At 40.3% G+C, this 16,037-nt stretch overlaps 1 protein-coding gene across 1 annotated transcript in view; it reads left to right on the forward strand.

Moving 5' to 3' along the window:
* The window catches only part of tsnare1 (T-SNARE Domain Containing 1), a 196,696-nt gene that overhangs the window by 75,748 nt on the left and 104,911 nt on the right, over positions 1–16,037 (forward strand). Inside the window, exons 5-8 of the mRNA XM_078251935.1 lie at positions 7,694–7,784; positions 7,891–7,965; positions 8,144–8,200; positions 15,686–15,841. Coding sequence (XP_078108061.1) covers positions 7,694–7,784; positions 7,891–7,965; positions 8,144–8,200; positions 15,686–15,841 — 379 coding nt within the window. The remainder of the gene's footprint in view (positions 1–7,693; positions 7,785–7,890; positions 7,966–8,143; positions 8,201–15,685; positions 15,842–16,037) is intronic.

Raw genomic sequence — 16,037 nt, forward strand, 5'->3', positions numbered from 1 at the left:
ACTTAAAAGTATTGTCAGTGAGCAGAAATTCTCAGCTGACAACTGCACCTTTTTATGCCTAACTTAGACAAATTAATTTCCAATATAAGAATGAAATCATGAGTCTTGCTAGAGTTGGCATGCTCCCCTCGTCTCCTCGTCAAAACTCAGTCCCAATCAGTCTTTTTCCCATCTGGATGTTCTGGCAAAATCAAACGGGTTTGATATTATCGTAAGTCTTGGTAGTGAAGTTATATCATGTGACCATTGTCAACAACCATTGGGTGCGCTCCCTCCAGCACCAAACAGGAACCAGCAAACAGATGAAGCCAGTGTCGTTTATGGTTGCCATGGCGCCGTGCTAAGCTAAATGCTAAAGAGAGAAAGTTGTCGGTTTTCAACCCTTTTGAAGCGAGTCATCCAACGGGAGTTTTACCGGCAGATAACCGCGGACCACCGGGTACTGGAGACATTCATCTGCACATATGGCAGAACAGAAAATCTGCTAACTTTCCCTTAAGTTACCAGCTAACTCTAGCAGTAGTTAGCTAGCTTGATTACATTTTTCAAACCGGATCTAGTTGTAGTCTTGCAATGTGTGACCCTGCAAGATCCCCAGTCTTTACTTATTATGACAATCTTTAACGTTAGATGTGAGATGATTGTCTTTAGATGTGAGATGGTGTCACACTTTAGTCTTTTCAAAGTCTTCTAGTGTATAGTAGGCATTAACTGAATTTCCCAAAAAAAAGCAATGTGGTTGGTTATTTCTATCTGGTTCCCAAATTGATTTTCCCCATTCAATAGTTCATTGACGTTTCAGAAAATGCATATATAAAGAGCTCTAAGCCTGGAACCAAGTCAACTAGCCAGGAGATAATAGTGACCCTAACACATTTGATTTGGCTCTAAAAAATGTAGAAAACTAAAGTCTTTGAACGCATATATTCTTAATGTTGTGAGGAAATATAAAAGACAGAAATGAAAGTCAAACAACTTTAAGCACCAATTCCTAATAAAAACAAATGTTTGGTGCTGGCGAAAGGGGCCGCATCCCCCGCTTCCCTACTTCCAACATCTTGATCAGTAGGCCCATTTCTATGCATTAACATTCATAAAGGCTTTACATTGACCATGTATGGTCAAGGAGGCAGATCTACTGTATGTGCATGATCTGTCATTTATAAAAGGAATATCCACAATGGCAGGCGAATGCAGGTTTCATTTATCAGAATATTTTTTGGTGTACACATTTCCTCATTCAAACAGTTAGTGTGGATTCTATGCACGGTTTTATAAATGAGGCCCCTGGTCAACTCCTAGAAACACCCCTGGTATGGACTTTGAAAGACGTGGGCATTTAACAGGAAGAGTGCTAAAATGAAAAATACTGCTGAGTTGCATCATGGGAAATGTTAGGATCCAGTGTTTTTGGAGCTTGATCTATGCTAGGTAGTAAAGTCATGATATCTCGGCCTCTGCTCCAAATATTTGAACCATTATTATAATTTTGAGTGCCCCTGTAAGTTGTTTGCAGCAATCAGACCAGGGCAACATGTTCATCACTTATTGGTGAGTGGGGTTCTGTTATTTGCGAGGCCAACTATTTGCATGTTGTAGATTGTTTGATGCATTAAATTGCTTGCGTTCCTAAAATAAAACTCTCCTCGTTCCCATTGTGCATCAGAAATGCCCATTCATACAGACTCATATTTGTTATTCCTCCAGATCCCTAATTCAGAGTGCCAGCCTTACAGTCTGTACTCTGTGCTTTGTAATTTTGGTGGCTAACATGATGGAGCATAAGCTAAATGTGATTTCAAAATATGTTATGTAGACATATGATGAGTCATCGTTTAGCTCGACAGCTAAACAATGATGCATCTGAAGTCTAGGCTTAGGTTTAGCAATTGATAATCTTACTGTTGAGAGAGTGTGTGTGTGTGTGTGTGTGTGTGTGTGTGTGTGTGTGTGTGTGTGCGTGCGTGCACCCATATTGTGGCTGAGACCGGTGTGTGTCAAATCTAATCATAAGGCATATATACTGTAATGGCTAATCATATTTATATAGTACAGTATGTAGAGTACTTAGCCTTGGACAAGTTAGCCATGTAAGTAAAAGGAAACTTTTTTATGTTATCGCTCATACACTATACTGCTATACAGTACTCCATTCTTTGGAATATTCAATTTATATTATCATACCAAGTGATCTCAAGCATATACAGATTTACTATCTCTTTACAGCAACACTAAAAGACAGCATTCTGGCCATGTAAAGCCTTAGATCCTGATTACATTATAAGTGTAAAACTTCTTCTCTGGCTGCAGTCCAATTTAATTATTTCCTTACAGTACAATTTTATTTCTCGCAGCACAATTAACTTCCACCCTGTCTACTTCCCTGACTCCTCAACTCTCTTTAACCCTGCTCTGCAAAGATGTGATGGGAGATGTTTTTCAGGTATTTTCCCATCGTGATATTTTGACACAGAGTTATAGTTACATGCTCCTTCTAGCTGCAATGCACTATGGTCCTTCTGCTTATCCTGCCACCAGCTACAGATCAATCAATATTTGGATGGATGGATGGATGGATAGATAGATAGAGTATGTAGCTTCAGAGGTGTGTTTATGTAGCTGCCTATCTCTGTGGGGCAGGTCAAGTCTGGAAGCTGGGAGTTGACCTCTGGGGGAAGTGAGGCTGCTGACGAGGGGGGCCGGGGGGGGTTAAGCCCAGGATGACCTGGACAGCATAGATATTTCTTAACTGACTTAAACCGGACTTCCAGCGGACGTGCTGGAGAGTCATGAATATGGCTGCAACTTTAACCTTTCCGCCCTGTCGAAGCTTCCCTGTAAGAACGTGAAGGTGCAGAGAGGATTTGTCTGCATTACACTGTTCGATCTCAGTCACTCTGCTGGTCAAATGTAATCTCAACCATACATACTTGAGAGCGGTCTAGCTCAGCAAATCTTGCAAGGGTTAGTTCAATGAAGTTTGCAATTTGCTTTGTGGAAAAGCAGCTTTTCCAGTGACTTCTTCACTCTTTCAGGCATGAATTATGAAAACCTCAGTCAGGATTTTTTTTTCCTTAAGTGTTTTTATGTTGTGTTAAACTTCATTTAGTTTAAACACGCATTTCTCAAGGAGTTTTTCACATGTCCACTCAGGTGGACTGCATGCGTTTAAGACATTGAAAATATAAATATGTATTTAACAAACCAATGAATACAATGATATATTATGTGAACACTTTAAATTAATATATTTGTAATGGTGTTAAAGTAATGTTTTCACATATACCATATCTTAATGCCGTTCAATGCAATGCAAAAACGTTGAACCTATTTTGTATACTTGATTTTTGTTACGTAAACGACAAGTTACATTCCAATAGCAAAGTAATTGATTTTCTGTCCAAACAGTTACTGCAGATAAATTATTTTCATGAAAACAAAGTCACTTTCATAACTGTATTGTTACTTGATGTTAAAACATTTTTTTTACTTGCAAATTTCTCCTACTATAGAAGGATTGGCAGGATTGTTGAACGACATGTTTCCTCGGAACGGTGTAAAATGGGGTGCTAAAATGTGTTATGTTTTCTCTCGTTTAGTGGCTGTGTCAAAGGTGATAACCAATCAGTAGCAACGTGTACGTTAACTTGTGGGAATAAAAAGGCAGTGCACTTGCGCACACAACAGGGTGTTCAACGGTCCCCCGTTTCAGTTTAAAGGTGCTCTAAGCGATGTTGGGTGACAGCCCTTCTTGTTGACGTTCGAAGTATTTTCAAACAATACTAGGCTTGCTCGCCCCTCCCTCCTCCTCATCCCGTCCCCTCTCCCTCCCTTCCGTGCACTACCGCCCCCAACCCCCCACCCACAACTCCTTCTTGTCGGTTATTGGCTGGAACGCTGGAAGACTGTTTATGTTTGGTGGTGCAGGTTGGCACAGTTTGTTTTTGTTGGCGTTTGTGGAGCCTGGGCTGTCTACAGAGACTGCGTTTTTTTACAGTGTGTTCAGGGGACAGGCAGCTCGCGGATAGTGAGGAGATGTTTGCTGTATGTGACAAAAAATGTTGTAGCCTAAAAAATGCGGGACATTGCTTAGAGCACCTTTAAATGTATGCTACGTCGGCCATCTTGGATTTGTGAAATTTGTGTGGCACTTACAGCACCTGGCCAGTGGGTGGCAGTGTATGGAATGACAGACCAGTGTCCACTGTGGTGGCTGATGTGCAATTAAACCATCAAAACCCATGCATATGCACGGAAATGGCGTTTGAATAGCTGTCCTCTGTAGTGACCACTATGCGTTAAAGGGTAAAGATCCACTTATGGGTATAAAGCAAGCTTTATATTAAACTAAAAGTCAGGGTTAGGATGACAAGTTGGCCATCATAGAGAAGAGGGAGACGTGACATTGTGGCTGTGACAGTCATATTGTCGGATTCTGAAAGTTGCTGAAATGGTTGGACACAATACCATGTCGGCCATCATCAATCAGTTCTGATGGAGTATATTGGTACCTGAAATATTTGGGCTTTTTCATAATACAACTGCAGGTTGTAACTTGAGGCTGCAACTACATTGCATTCTGGTCCAATAAGCAACCCTTTCTCCTAAAAGTTACATTTATACAGAGCTCAATGTTTGCAATCTTGTAGGAGTATGGATAAATTGTGGCAGTACAAACCGCAGTCTTGCCAAATTAGACGTAAAGTAGCCCAATCAAAGCTTTAAACCTGCTCATTTATCATAAAACTAGCTCCATTTTTCCCATTTCCATTTAGGAGAGGGTTTCTATGGAAGAGGATAAGGGCCACAATGTATTTGAGTACTGAGTTTAAAGTCATTTATTCTGAGAATAAAGTCCAAATTCTGAGAATAAAGTCAGGAATCTGAGAAAAGAAGTCAGATTCTTTTTGAGAATTCTGACTTTATTTTCAGAATTCTGGCTTTAAACTCAGAACTCAAATACATTTTTCACATGTGGCCCTAATCCTTTTCCATAGCTTGTTTTTTGCCGGGCATTAATATATATAGCCTACAATACTGAGAAATTCTGTAAAAGTCTGTAGTGGGATGTGCATACACACAGCTTGGTTGCAAATACAAAAGTAACAACAAAAATGTAGGTAACATTTTAACTGCAGAAGAGAAGTTTTCGTCAGTGGATACCTACAGTAAACTGCTCAAATGGTTAAAAAAAAAAAGTGGCATAAAAAACTATTTTAACCCGTCTAATCAAATAATAAGTAGCCCACTGGACTTTGAAAGCTGCTCTCTGGCTGTTGTGCTGTTTTAAAGGCTAGAAGATTCTAAAGGGATACTGCAGTGGTAACATTCAAAACTATGCTTGCCCATTGGCAGGGTGATGTGTTAAAGAAAAACAAGTTGTGGATGTTCAATATTAGTGTAAATGCCTTGTTAACAGTTTTACACTGGATTACTTTCTTTAAACAAGTTTTTCAGAATTTTACCATCCATAATGGTCTTTCATCCCTGATGTCAATCCACTGACAGCTTGTCCTTGCTGACATGAAAATGGTCACTCTTAGGTTAGTCTCGCATTACCAGACCTTCCTCCACAGCGCTGCAGAGGAAGAGCTGGCTAGTCCACACAGCATTCTGGAATAGGAGAAAAAGCATGATCTGGTTTATTGGCATTTCTTTAAACCAATCACAATCGTCTTGGGCGGTGCTAAGCGCCGGACGGGGACACGGTGCCTCTGCAAAATAGCCTCGGGAAGGAACTTGTTTTGGTGAAACGTGTACGTTCAAAGGTTGTTTTAGTCGTGCAACAGAAAACTCTGATTGGACAGATAGTCTAGCTAGCTGTCTCAATTTACTCTGCAGAGATCTGAGGAGCAGTTAGTCCTCATAAATCCATTTAGAACGCCAACACAAAGAAAGAGGAAGGGGACGGACATCCAGCCAAAAGTGAGGGAAATCCGGCGGAACCTCCAGCGGCAACGGAACAATCCCGGAAATGAAACACTGTCAATATAGACTACTCTATTTAGGTATAATGTATAAAATATAAGTAAAGTATTACTAAGTAGCTCTGGGCAACTTTTTTTATACAATTATTGGCATATTGGCAAGTCCCATTTAGTGTGAAGTAATTCAGTGAATGCTCGCTCTCTCTCTCTCTCTCTCTCTCTCTCTCTCTCTCTCTCGCTCTCTCTCTCTCTCTCTCATATATATATTTCAATTCAATCAATTCAATTAATTCAATTTGCTTTATTGGCATTAACAAAGCAGTTTACAGGAAATGCATATATAGTACATATCACATATTAAATACATACAGTAGGTGTCACATAGAGTCTATACTGCACTGATAGTTATAACACACTACATTACAAAACAATTACATAACACAATATAATACTTAACCGTTTTGTACTATATAATTACTGTACAATCCTAAACCAATCTGTAATGTTGGGATCTTATAGTGGTGAGTCAGGTTGTGGCAGGCAGATCCATATTTAGCTGCCAGTGGAGCTGCTGTCTCTTCTCCTAGGAGGACTACCAGCTTCTTTTCTGATGTTAACATTGGGAAATTAGCTATTTCTTTGGCTATTTTTCCAAAGTGTAAATCTCTTAGTGAAGATCATTTTTCACAGTGGAGGAGGAAGTGTATCTCTGTTTCTAGCTCCCCTGTTGAGCAGTGAGCACATACGCTCCTCTCTGGGCAGCCATGTCTGTCTTGAGTCTTCCTGTCTCTACGGCCAGTTGGTGGTCACTTAGTCAGGATCCGTCTCTGCTTTAGATCTCTGACAGTGTGCACATACTCAGCCAATTTATATTCTCTTAAGACTCAAATAACAATTTAGTCTACTTTTTGTTTGTGTTTGACTTTTCCGATGTTCTAAATATTGATCTTTTGAATGATTCATAATCTGTTTTGTTTTGTTGTGATGTTTTGAACCAGTGCTGATGGGAGCCTGGTTTGTTAGCTTCACCATCAGCTGACTGAGGGGACTGTTTTCAGGATTCAGCTCTTGGGTTTTTAATGTGGCGTTTTCCTTTGAACGTTTAGAATTATTCTACAGAATTCTGTGTGTAGGGTTCTCTATCGGGTGTTTGTCCCAGGAGTCATGCTCCAATCTACTGAGTGGGCCCCAAATTTCACTGCCATATAGTGCTATCGTTACAATTACACTATCAAATATTTTAGTCCAGATTCTAATTGGAATGTTAATGCTGAACAGCTTGGTTTTTAATGCATACATTGCCCTGCATGCTTTTTCTTTAAGTGAATGTATGGCTTTATTGAAATTTCCTGATGCCGATAAGGTCAGACCAAGGTAAGTATCATTTTGTGTGAGTTTCAAGACATCTGGCTTTTTATTGAAAGATCAGAATTTGAGTTTTCTTGAAATTGACCTCCAATGCCCAGTTATGGCAGCATTGTTCCAGGATGGACAGGTTATGTTAAAGACCATCTCTGGTTGGAGACAACAAAATAAGGTCATCTGCATAAAGCAGGTATTTAATCTCTGTGTCTAAGAGTGTGAGGCCTGGAGCTGCTGATTGGTCCAACTGGTCTGTAAATTCATGTATGTACAGGTTGAATAATGCAGGACTTATACAGCATCCTTGCTTCACACTGCATCTCTCTCTCTCTCTCTCTCTCTCTCTCTCTCTCTCTCTCTCTCTCTCTCTCTCTCTCTGTCTTTTCTTCCAATCTTTTCCCCAGACACTCCATTCAGCAGCAAACCAACAAAGTCATCACCAGCACAAGCCAACTCATCAAACAGCTCTCTGATATAATCAGTGGCTCTTCACGGGTATTTCATGCTCAACTTCTTCCCTAATTCACTGTCATTTTTGAAGACCAAAAAGTGGATTAAACAACCTTGAGCTAATTAAGGCTAATCTTGTGTTGTTGCACAGCAAGACCGTCTGCACCTGACCAGACTAAAGACTGAACTCTCAGAGTCTGTGCAGCGCTATGGGGATCTGCAGAAGGTATCCTCCACATATAGAATATCTTCATTTGCTTTTATAAATGCACTCATTTGTCAATCAATTCCTTGTAATAACAGTAATACAATAGCTATATATGTAGCTGCTCCATTGACAGAAAGTGGTACATGGCCAGGCAAAACTGTCCTTCACCCGGTCTCTTTATTTCCTCCTTTTTCAGAAAATTGCAGAGCGTTCAAGGGCCTTGCTCCCTCCAGCGCAGACAGACAAGAATAAGGTGAGCTGCTATGGAGGTTGATAACCTGTGCTTTGTTTCACTGTCATTCATAAAAGAGCAGGGTGATGAGATGCCATTTTTTCACAGGGGCTCCTTTAAAGCTGTGTTTAGTCTCTTCCACTCTGTTACAGTATATTACTGTACCCCCCCCTCTTGCCTCACAGTGGTTTGGTCCACTGCCTGCTACACACACGAAGTATGTTCGGTGGGAGCAGCGCTAGTAAGAAAGACGACGCTGGGTGGGAGAGAACAAAGTTTGAATCACTTCAGTAATGTTAGATGATACTGTGTCATTTTAAATAATTATACAGTAGTTATGACAAAGAAGTATGATTTTTTTCCATGAATCCTCTATGTTAGCGATTATAACATTACCTAGCTGGTTTGGTAGCTTGTTTAATAGCTTGTTGGATAGTAAGTTAGCTTACTTGCTAATGCCACCCAACATGCTTTCACTGAGCATGCTGGGTAGTTAGTTAGTTAGTTAGTTAGCTTGCTTGATAGGGGGTTCAGTTCTCAGTTCAGCATCATCTGTATCAGAGAAAATAATCTCTTCATCCAATGTTTAAAGTGAATAAAATCATTTGCCAGCCTACTTACTGGAGTTCCACAACTACACATATCCTCTACAACTGTACAATTTTGGTCGGTTTTGTTTGTGTCCCCTTCAACAATTTCTAATAGTATGTGCATTGCCCCTCCCCCCACCCCTCCAACTGTTAGATTAAATGTACGCCCATGCTTATGCACTGTGACTTTTTCTTCACCTGAATCTAAATTGGTTACTGGCAACAGTTATTTTCACCGTGTAGCCCTGTCAAAGCTGAGGTTGGTATTTAGTAATTGTGTTAAACAAATGAAAGTCGATCGATATCACAGACCGACTGGGTGTGAATGAAATCCTTTTTTTGACTACTAAAACAAAATAATCTAAAATAAAACATTGATCGCTGGGTGTATATGGGGTGTTTGCAGCAGCTGAAGTAATAAATACAGCAGGAAGAAATTGCAACATATGAAGTTAGAATATATATGCATATATACTGTAGGTCTGTACAGAAGAATGGGCACTGACAGCGTGTGGACTAACGACATGTATGGATTTAATTTCAGTTTCACTTTCTCACCTGCTTTAGGTACATTATGTGCTTTGCAATAACACTGTATTTTAAGTGGTTCTCACAAATAGAAATATGAAAATATGAATATTACTTTGGAATAGCAAAATACATGACGTTCAGCGTAGAAATGAAAGAAAGAATATCCACTGGTTAAAGTAAAATGAGTAAATATGTTTCTGTTCCACCATTATGTTTAGTATGTGTTGAGGTAAAGTAGATAGTTGAATAGTTGATCAGTGAAAATAATTCTACATTTATTTGACAAAATGACCAAATTTGATCTCTTTTTTCCTTTTCTTTTCTGTGTGATGTTATTGTTCTTTTTTAATGTGCTAATTTTCTAAAGAAGTTGCATTGCGTTGAGCTCTCTTGGCCACAGTAATGACGGCTTTCAAAAACAGACATTAAAACTGATTGATGGAAATTACACTAAAATGAACCACTGTCACATTGAAAACAACAGGAAACAATGGCTCCAGTGATTTTCAACACATATGATTATGCAGAAGGCAGAACATTTTGTGTTGGCATTTATCTGACCCCTGATAACTCCTGCTGAATGATCTGTGTGGGGGAGAGAGCAGTGTGAGTGATAGCCTGTGAGGAATACTTTTTTTATCCCACTCATAGATTATAAATAATGACTGATCTACGTGTTTGCGTTTGTTTCTGCACAGTTGTTTCTGCTAAAGTGCTAAAGTGCAGACGTGTATGGTGGTCATGAAAGCTCAACACACTGCAACACAATGGACACAACACAAGCAAATGAAGAAAATATTGTTCCCATGTTGACAGCACATGCACAGCATTTAGAAAAAAACTGCCTGTTCTCATGAACCATTTGTTCAAAAATCTACAAAAAGTTATGCACTGTAATTCGCTTCCCAGGGAAAACAAAAAACTGTACCCAGCTCAAAGTCCCCTATTCTTGGGTTAACTGAACCACCAACTCCTGCTGATACAATGGAGCACTATGGTCAAATGAAGCTTGGCGAACCACTGTCTTTATTTTCTGAGCTTACTAGATGGCGTTCTCTGTTCAAAGAAAAAGGTTAAAGGAATGGCAATTCAGTGTGTTTTCAACCCTTTGTTGAACAGAGAGCGCCATCTAGTGAGCTCAGAAAATAAAGACAGTGGTTCACGAAGCTTCATTTGACCATCACTACGGAGCACCATGCGGAGCACAAAGGGAGCACCATGCGGCGCACCTTAAACGTACTGTATACTAGCCGCATCCAAGGTGGCGCGCGCCATCGTGACGTCAAAATGACGTAATATCGGTGGCACGACAAAGCGGAAACGGAGGGCCTGAACAAGTTTGCCAACAACCGGATGCCAGGACTCTCAGAGTGACTGCAAGTCTCTCTTGTAAACTTACTAGGTTAAGATGAGTTCTTTTATGGTGAATGAAAGACTTGATCCGACGAAGTAGGTCATCGAAATCAAATCAAAGCATTGACGGCAATGCTGCTGCTAGTTCTGCCGTTTACCCTTTTCTTCTTCTTCTTGTCCGTAGAAAGAGCAACGTCGTTAGCATTTGCTCATTAGCGCCACCTCTGTTCAGGAGAAAACTGCAACTAGTGCCGCAAGCACCAGCGCAGGTATAAATAGTCACGGCAATCCCATGATGTCACATTTGCACGTGCCAGCTGGGCTGCGTCTAGTACATAAGAGCCTTTAGCCGGCGTCGCAGAGCTCTGTAGCGGCTTAAACAACTAGCAACTGCCGCTCAGTTGTAGCCTGCCAGCATCACGTGACCATGCGGTGGTCTAATAGAATATCTTAAGTTAAGGTGTGCACACATTTTCATGCGATATCATACGGACCTGTTCATGAGAATGCGTTGTGAAAAACACAAAACAAAACAAAAAAGAAAACGAAAGAAATTGAAACACAGACAACCCAACTACATACAGAAAAATTGTTTCATGATTTGGTCCTAACCTAGAAATAGTAGGGTAGGGACATAATCCCTTCATTAGTGATGAAGGGATTGTTCATTAGTGTTCATTAGTGATCTTCAGAGATGTTGTGTGCACCTTTGGACAGAGCTAGGCTAGCTTATTTCCCCTGTTTCCAGTCTTTATGCTAAGCTAAGTTATTTATTTAATGTTTTTTTATATAGGGACAAGTACATGTATGTAGCATAAACCTATGCCACACACCACAGCATGTATAGCCTAAGCTAAGTTAGAATGCAACAACAAATACATTAAATATAGTACAAAACACAAACTCAACAACAGATACATACAATAAAACTTTGAACTTTGAACAATAATATACAGACAAAACATTACAAGACACACACAGCTGTAGCTTCATATTTAGCGTACAGAGATGAGAGTGGTATACATCTTCTCATCTAACTCTTGGCAAGAAAAAAGTGTATTTCCCAAAATGTCCAACTTTTCTTTTATGTTCACAAAAAGGAAGAAGAATTATGACCAAAAAAGTCATACAAAATCATGTGCAGGCACACATGGCCTTTAATGCATAGGGCAAGACATCAGACATTTTCTTTTAGGTTATTAGTAGTTATATATAAACCAAGTACGATCACCTGTATCACTAAGGAGAAAGTTATGGGTTCAGTTCAGCTACATAAGAGCACCACTGTCTCCCTCGACAGTACTTTAGTGGGATGGAGGTTTAACCTCTTTTGATTGAAGGACCCATCTTGAACACCACGTTGCCGCTGTACTGAATAGAAAAATAATTTACTGCTTCAACTCTTCAACTGGTTGGACAGTAACAATTCTGTGGACTTTTGCCCACAAAGAGCCTCTAAAATCCATCTTTTGTACAGAGGTGAGAGTCGTATGTAGGGCATATTATCAAGGTCTTTTATAAGGCTAGCTTTGGAGGTAATGGGCTTCGGGGGCGGAAGGCTGGGTGGTACGTTATATAAAGCTGACTACCCTCAACGCAGGGCAGCAAGTTCACTAATCAGTGAGTACATTGTGGAAGAACAGATAACTGTAGGAGCAGAGTCTGTATTTTCTGCTGTAGAAGAAGTGGATGGCTTTTTCAGTTCGTGGATAGCAACTGGTGAGAGGCGTCCTAACGTTCGAAATTCCATACATATGCATTAAGCCAAACATTTAGCAGATTAATGCAAATGTTAATGATTGCTTTCCACCCACATCTTTAGATTCACGTCACCAGAGTCGGCTGGAGCCAACAGCAGGAAACTCGAGAAACTGTGTGAACTTTTTCGCAGCATGTGAACTTCTACAATAAGGTGTCAGAATGATTGCCTTGAGAGTCTTTCCCATCTGTGTGATGTACTAATATATTCTAGAGCTTTTGCGGTGGGTATATTTGTGCAGGAGTGAGCGCGATGTTGCAGGGTTTGTTGAGGAGTGGTGAGTCAGATCGCGGCCAGTAGACAGAGCGCGTGACACAGCCGGGTTGGTCCCTGTGCTCTGACCCACACTGACTCCTCTACCACGAATTAGCTGTGCAGTCAGCCACACAAAGGTGGAACACATTAGTAATGCAAAAAGGCAACCAGGCCTTTCTCTGACAATAGGTGTCTTCCCTTTCCTCTGCTTTGTTTGCACATGTAACAAAGTTTGCAATATGCAGAGTGTACCGATGTTCATGGATTAACAGCCTCAGTCTCAGCAAACCCCTACATGTGTCTGCACTAAGCCAGCATGCAATGTTCAAATAGCAGTAACTGCCTAAAGCAAATGGACATTGAATAGAAATGTCAGTTCTGTTTGATCTTTCCATTGTGTTAAAAAAAAAGCTTTGCATTGAGATACGATGGAAAATGTGGACTTTTTCTGTCACTACTGTGGTGACTACAGCTATCTCCTACAAGAAATTGAAAACAAGAGGAACTTTTAGAAGAACATTGATTAGAGAAAGGGCCATTGTAAGTATTCCCCTGTGGACTTGGAGGGATGAAGTCCCTACATGCTTCTGGAGGTGGAAGAAGTATGTAGGGGCTTGTTTCGCAAAAGCAATTTGCAAGCACTACATGCAGATTGCAAATGGCCACTCCAGTGAAGTTAAAGTATAAAGCAGCAGAAAATGGAAATACTCAAGCATAGTTTGTACAGTACTCGGGTAATTGTACTTAGTTCTATTCCATCACTGAGACGTGGATGCAGTTTGACTGAATATGATTAAGGAGATAATCAATATTCATGAAGTAAAAAGAAAACTGCCTGCAAATGACTAAATGTCATTTAGCCTATGGAATTAAATTTACATACAGTATATTACAAAAATCCAGTCCATTGCTAGTAGAACAAGTCGTTGTTCCTACCCGTGACCCGGGAGATGGCCGCCCACCAAGAGCCAGGTTCTCTCTGAGGTTTCTGCCTGTTAAAAGGAAGTTTTTCCTTGCCACCGGTGCTGCAATAAGTGGAATTGCTCTTGGGGGAATAGTTTGGTCTCTGTAAATTATAGAGTGTGGTCTACACCTACACTATCTGTAAAGTGTCCTGAGATATTATCTGTAACGATTTGACACTATAAAAAAAATTGAAATTCAAAATTGAAGCCAGGGTTAACCTAAGACCAGTGCTATAAAATTCACACTGCACTTCTACTAGCCCTGGGTTAAATGTCTGTTGAAACGCATAACTAATGTTAACATTCCAGAATTGCATTGTTTACTTAGCCCCGTTTCACACTGGCAATTTTTAGCCCTGTATAGTGTTGATTTTCAGGGGTAACCCCACAAACTTGGGGCTTACCCGGCTACCGAGCAGGGCCAGCAAGTCCTAGGCTTAAGCTGGGGTTAGCCCATTTTGGACTGTGCCAGTGTGAAAGATTTCTTAGCCCCAGGCTAACCGCTCCTTTAACCAGTGTAGTGTGAACTGTTCTTTACTATTACTGTTGATGCTACCATTGCTGCTGCTCAATCATCTGCTGCTGTTAGTACTGTACTGTATTTCAACTAGCGCTGCACGATATAAGGAAAATATCTAATTATGATTATTTTTGACTGATATTGCGATCATTTTTGTATCATTATTCTCATTTTAATTGAAAAATATTTCAATTAAAATGATTAGAGTGTGATTTTGCCTGTGGGATACAATTTGTAGTCTCTGCAGCACCACAATACTTCAATTCAGAATGGTTTCAAACATATTTTGTCTTTAACAAATATTGCACAGTGGATATTGCACTAGTCCATATTGCGATTTCAATACATTTGCGATTAATTGTGCAGCCCTAATTTCTACTTGTAATAGCTGTTTCTACAACATTGTTGTGGCTATTCTGTTAAGGTACAGCAGTTGCTGCTGTTGTAGCGCCAAGGAGAGAGAGGGCCCTCAGGAAGTTGTGCTGTTATTTGCCACCTGCCCTGAGTTGATGGTTGAACTTTTTCCAACTTGCTGCCCCAGCTCGACATGCGACCATGACAACCACAGACACCACACCCAGGAAATGAATGTAGAAGATACATTTACTGGGTGTCTGAATTCTCTGAATTATCACCTTTTTTTACCAGCAGTGAACCTGTCAGTTATCAAAAACGCTTAGTTCCAAAGCTTATTATCCAGTTTAAAATGTTTATCTGTAAGCATGCTGTGTCCATAACATACAATGTCTGTGACAAATAATTTCCCTTTGGGAACAATAATGTATTAAGTCTAAAGTCTAAAGTTATGATGTAAGTTATCTACAGTATATACATATAGCTAACCATTTCCTTTACCTTAACTCTGCACCTTTTTTAATATCATCATCACATAACTTGTTGATGCTGTGTGTACAAAAGCACATCAATCATCACTTTTATCGTAAGCTTCGCAGTTTTAACGTCAACACCACTTTTATGAAGATGTTTTATACCTGATTTAACAAATCTGTTCTTACCTTTTCGTTTATCTGCTGGCCCGGGTCACTTTCTGTCAAACAGAAAAATCGCTTGCAAGGCATTGTCAAGGTGTGCAGCAAAATTGCTGGATCACCGTTGAACAACCTTCATGAAGGAAAGGAAAAGCCAAGTTGATCTTGGCCGATCCGAGGCATTGGCCGGAGTGAGAATGTATGTTGTTACCTTCAGGGCGCAGATAAAAATTTCCGTGATGCAGAACGAATAGGTTCAAAAGGTCTTTATTCCTGCTGCCATTAGCATTGTGAATGATTTTCTTAAAACATAACTTTTGTAATTATTTTGTTTTTGGTGTGCTTGCTGTCTATGTAGCCTACTGCTGGCTGTAAACCGGATTGCTGGTGCCCTTTCAAAATAAAGAACACTAACGTTGGCAGGCATCAATCAGAGTAGTAACCGCTCACTGTCAGAAAGTACCTGACTGTTGTCTCTGTATCTACTACCATTGTAACCACAGTGTATAATATAATATAATGTTTTTGTGTGTGCTCCTACAAGAGTCCTCAGACCCCATCAACTGAGCAGATGGAGGAGGGTCCACTGTTTGGAGAAGCAGTAGGCTCCGAGGGAGGGGCTCAGGCTTTCCTGTCAGAGATCAGTGAGGAGGACGTGGAGGCGCTTCGCCAAAGAGAGGAGGCCCTGCTACACATCGAAGTAAGAACACTGACTGATCGGTTTCAGAATTGTATCTTTTGTCATTTGACCCACTGTATTGATCCTACACAGAGGGATATTCCGCACTATAGCCGTTTTTGAATGCTGTATAGCAGTGATCCATGGTGTTTATTCCCCTCGTGGCACAGTCAATATGTTGATAGAAGTCAGGGATAATCTCACAGAGTTTTTGGCC

Source organism: Sander vitreus, chromosome 6 (genome assembly GCF_031162955.1).
Source record: "Sander vitreus isolate 19-12246 chromosome 6, sanVit1, whole genome shotgun sequence".
In the NCBI taxonomy this organism is placed as follows: domain Eukaryota; kingdom Metazoa; phylum Chordata; class Actinopteri; order Perciformes; family Percidae; genus Sander; species Sander vitreus.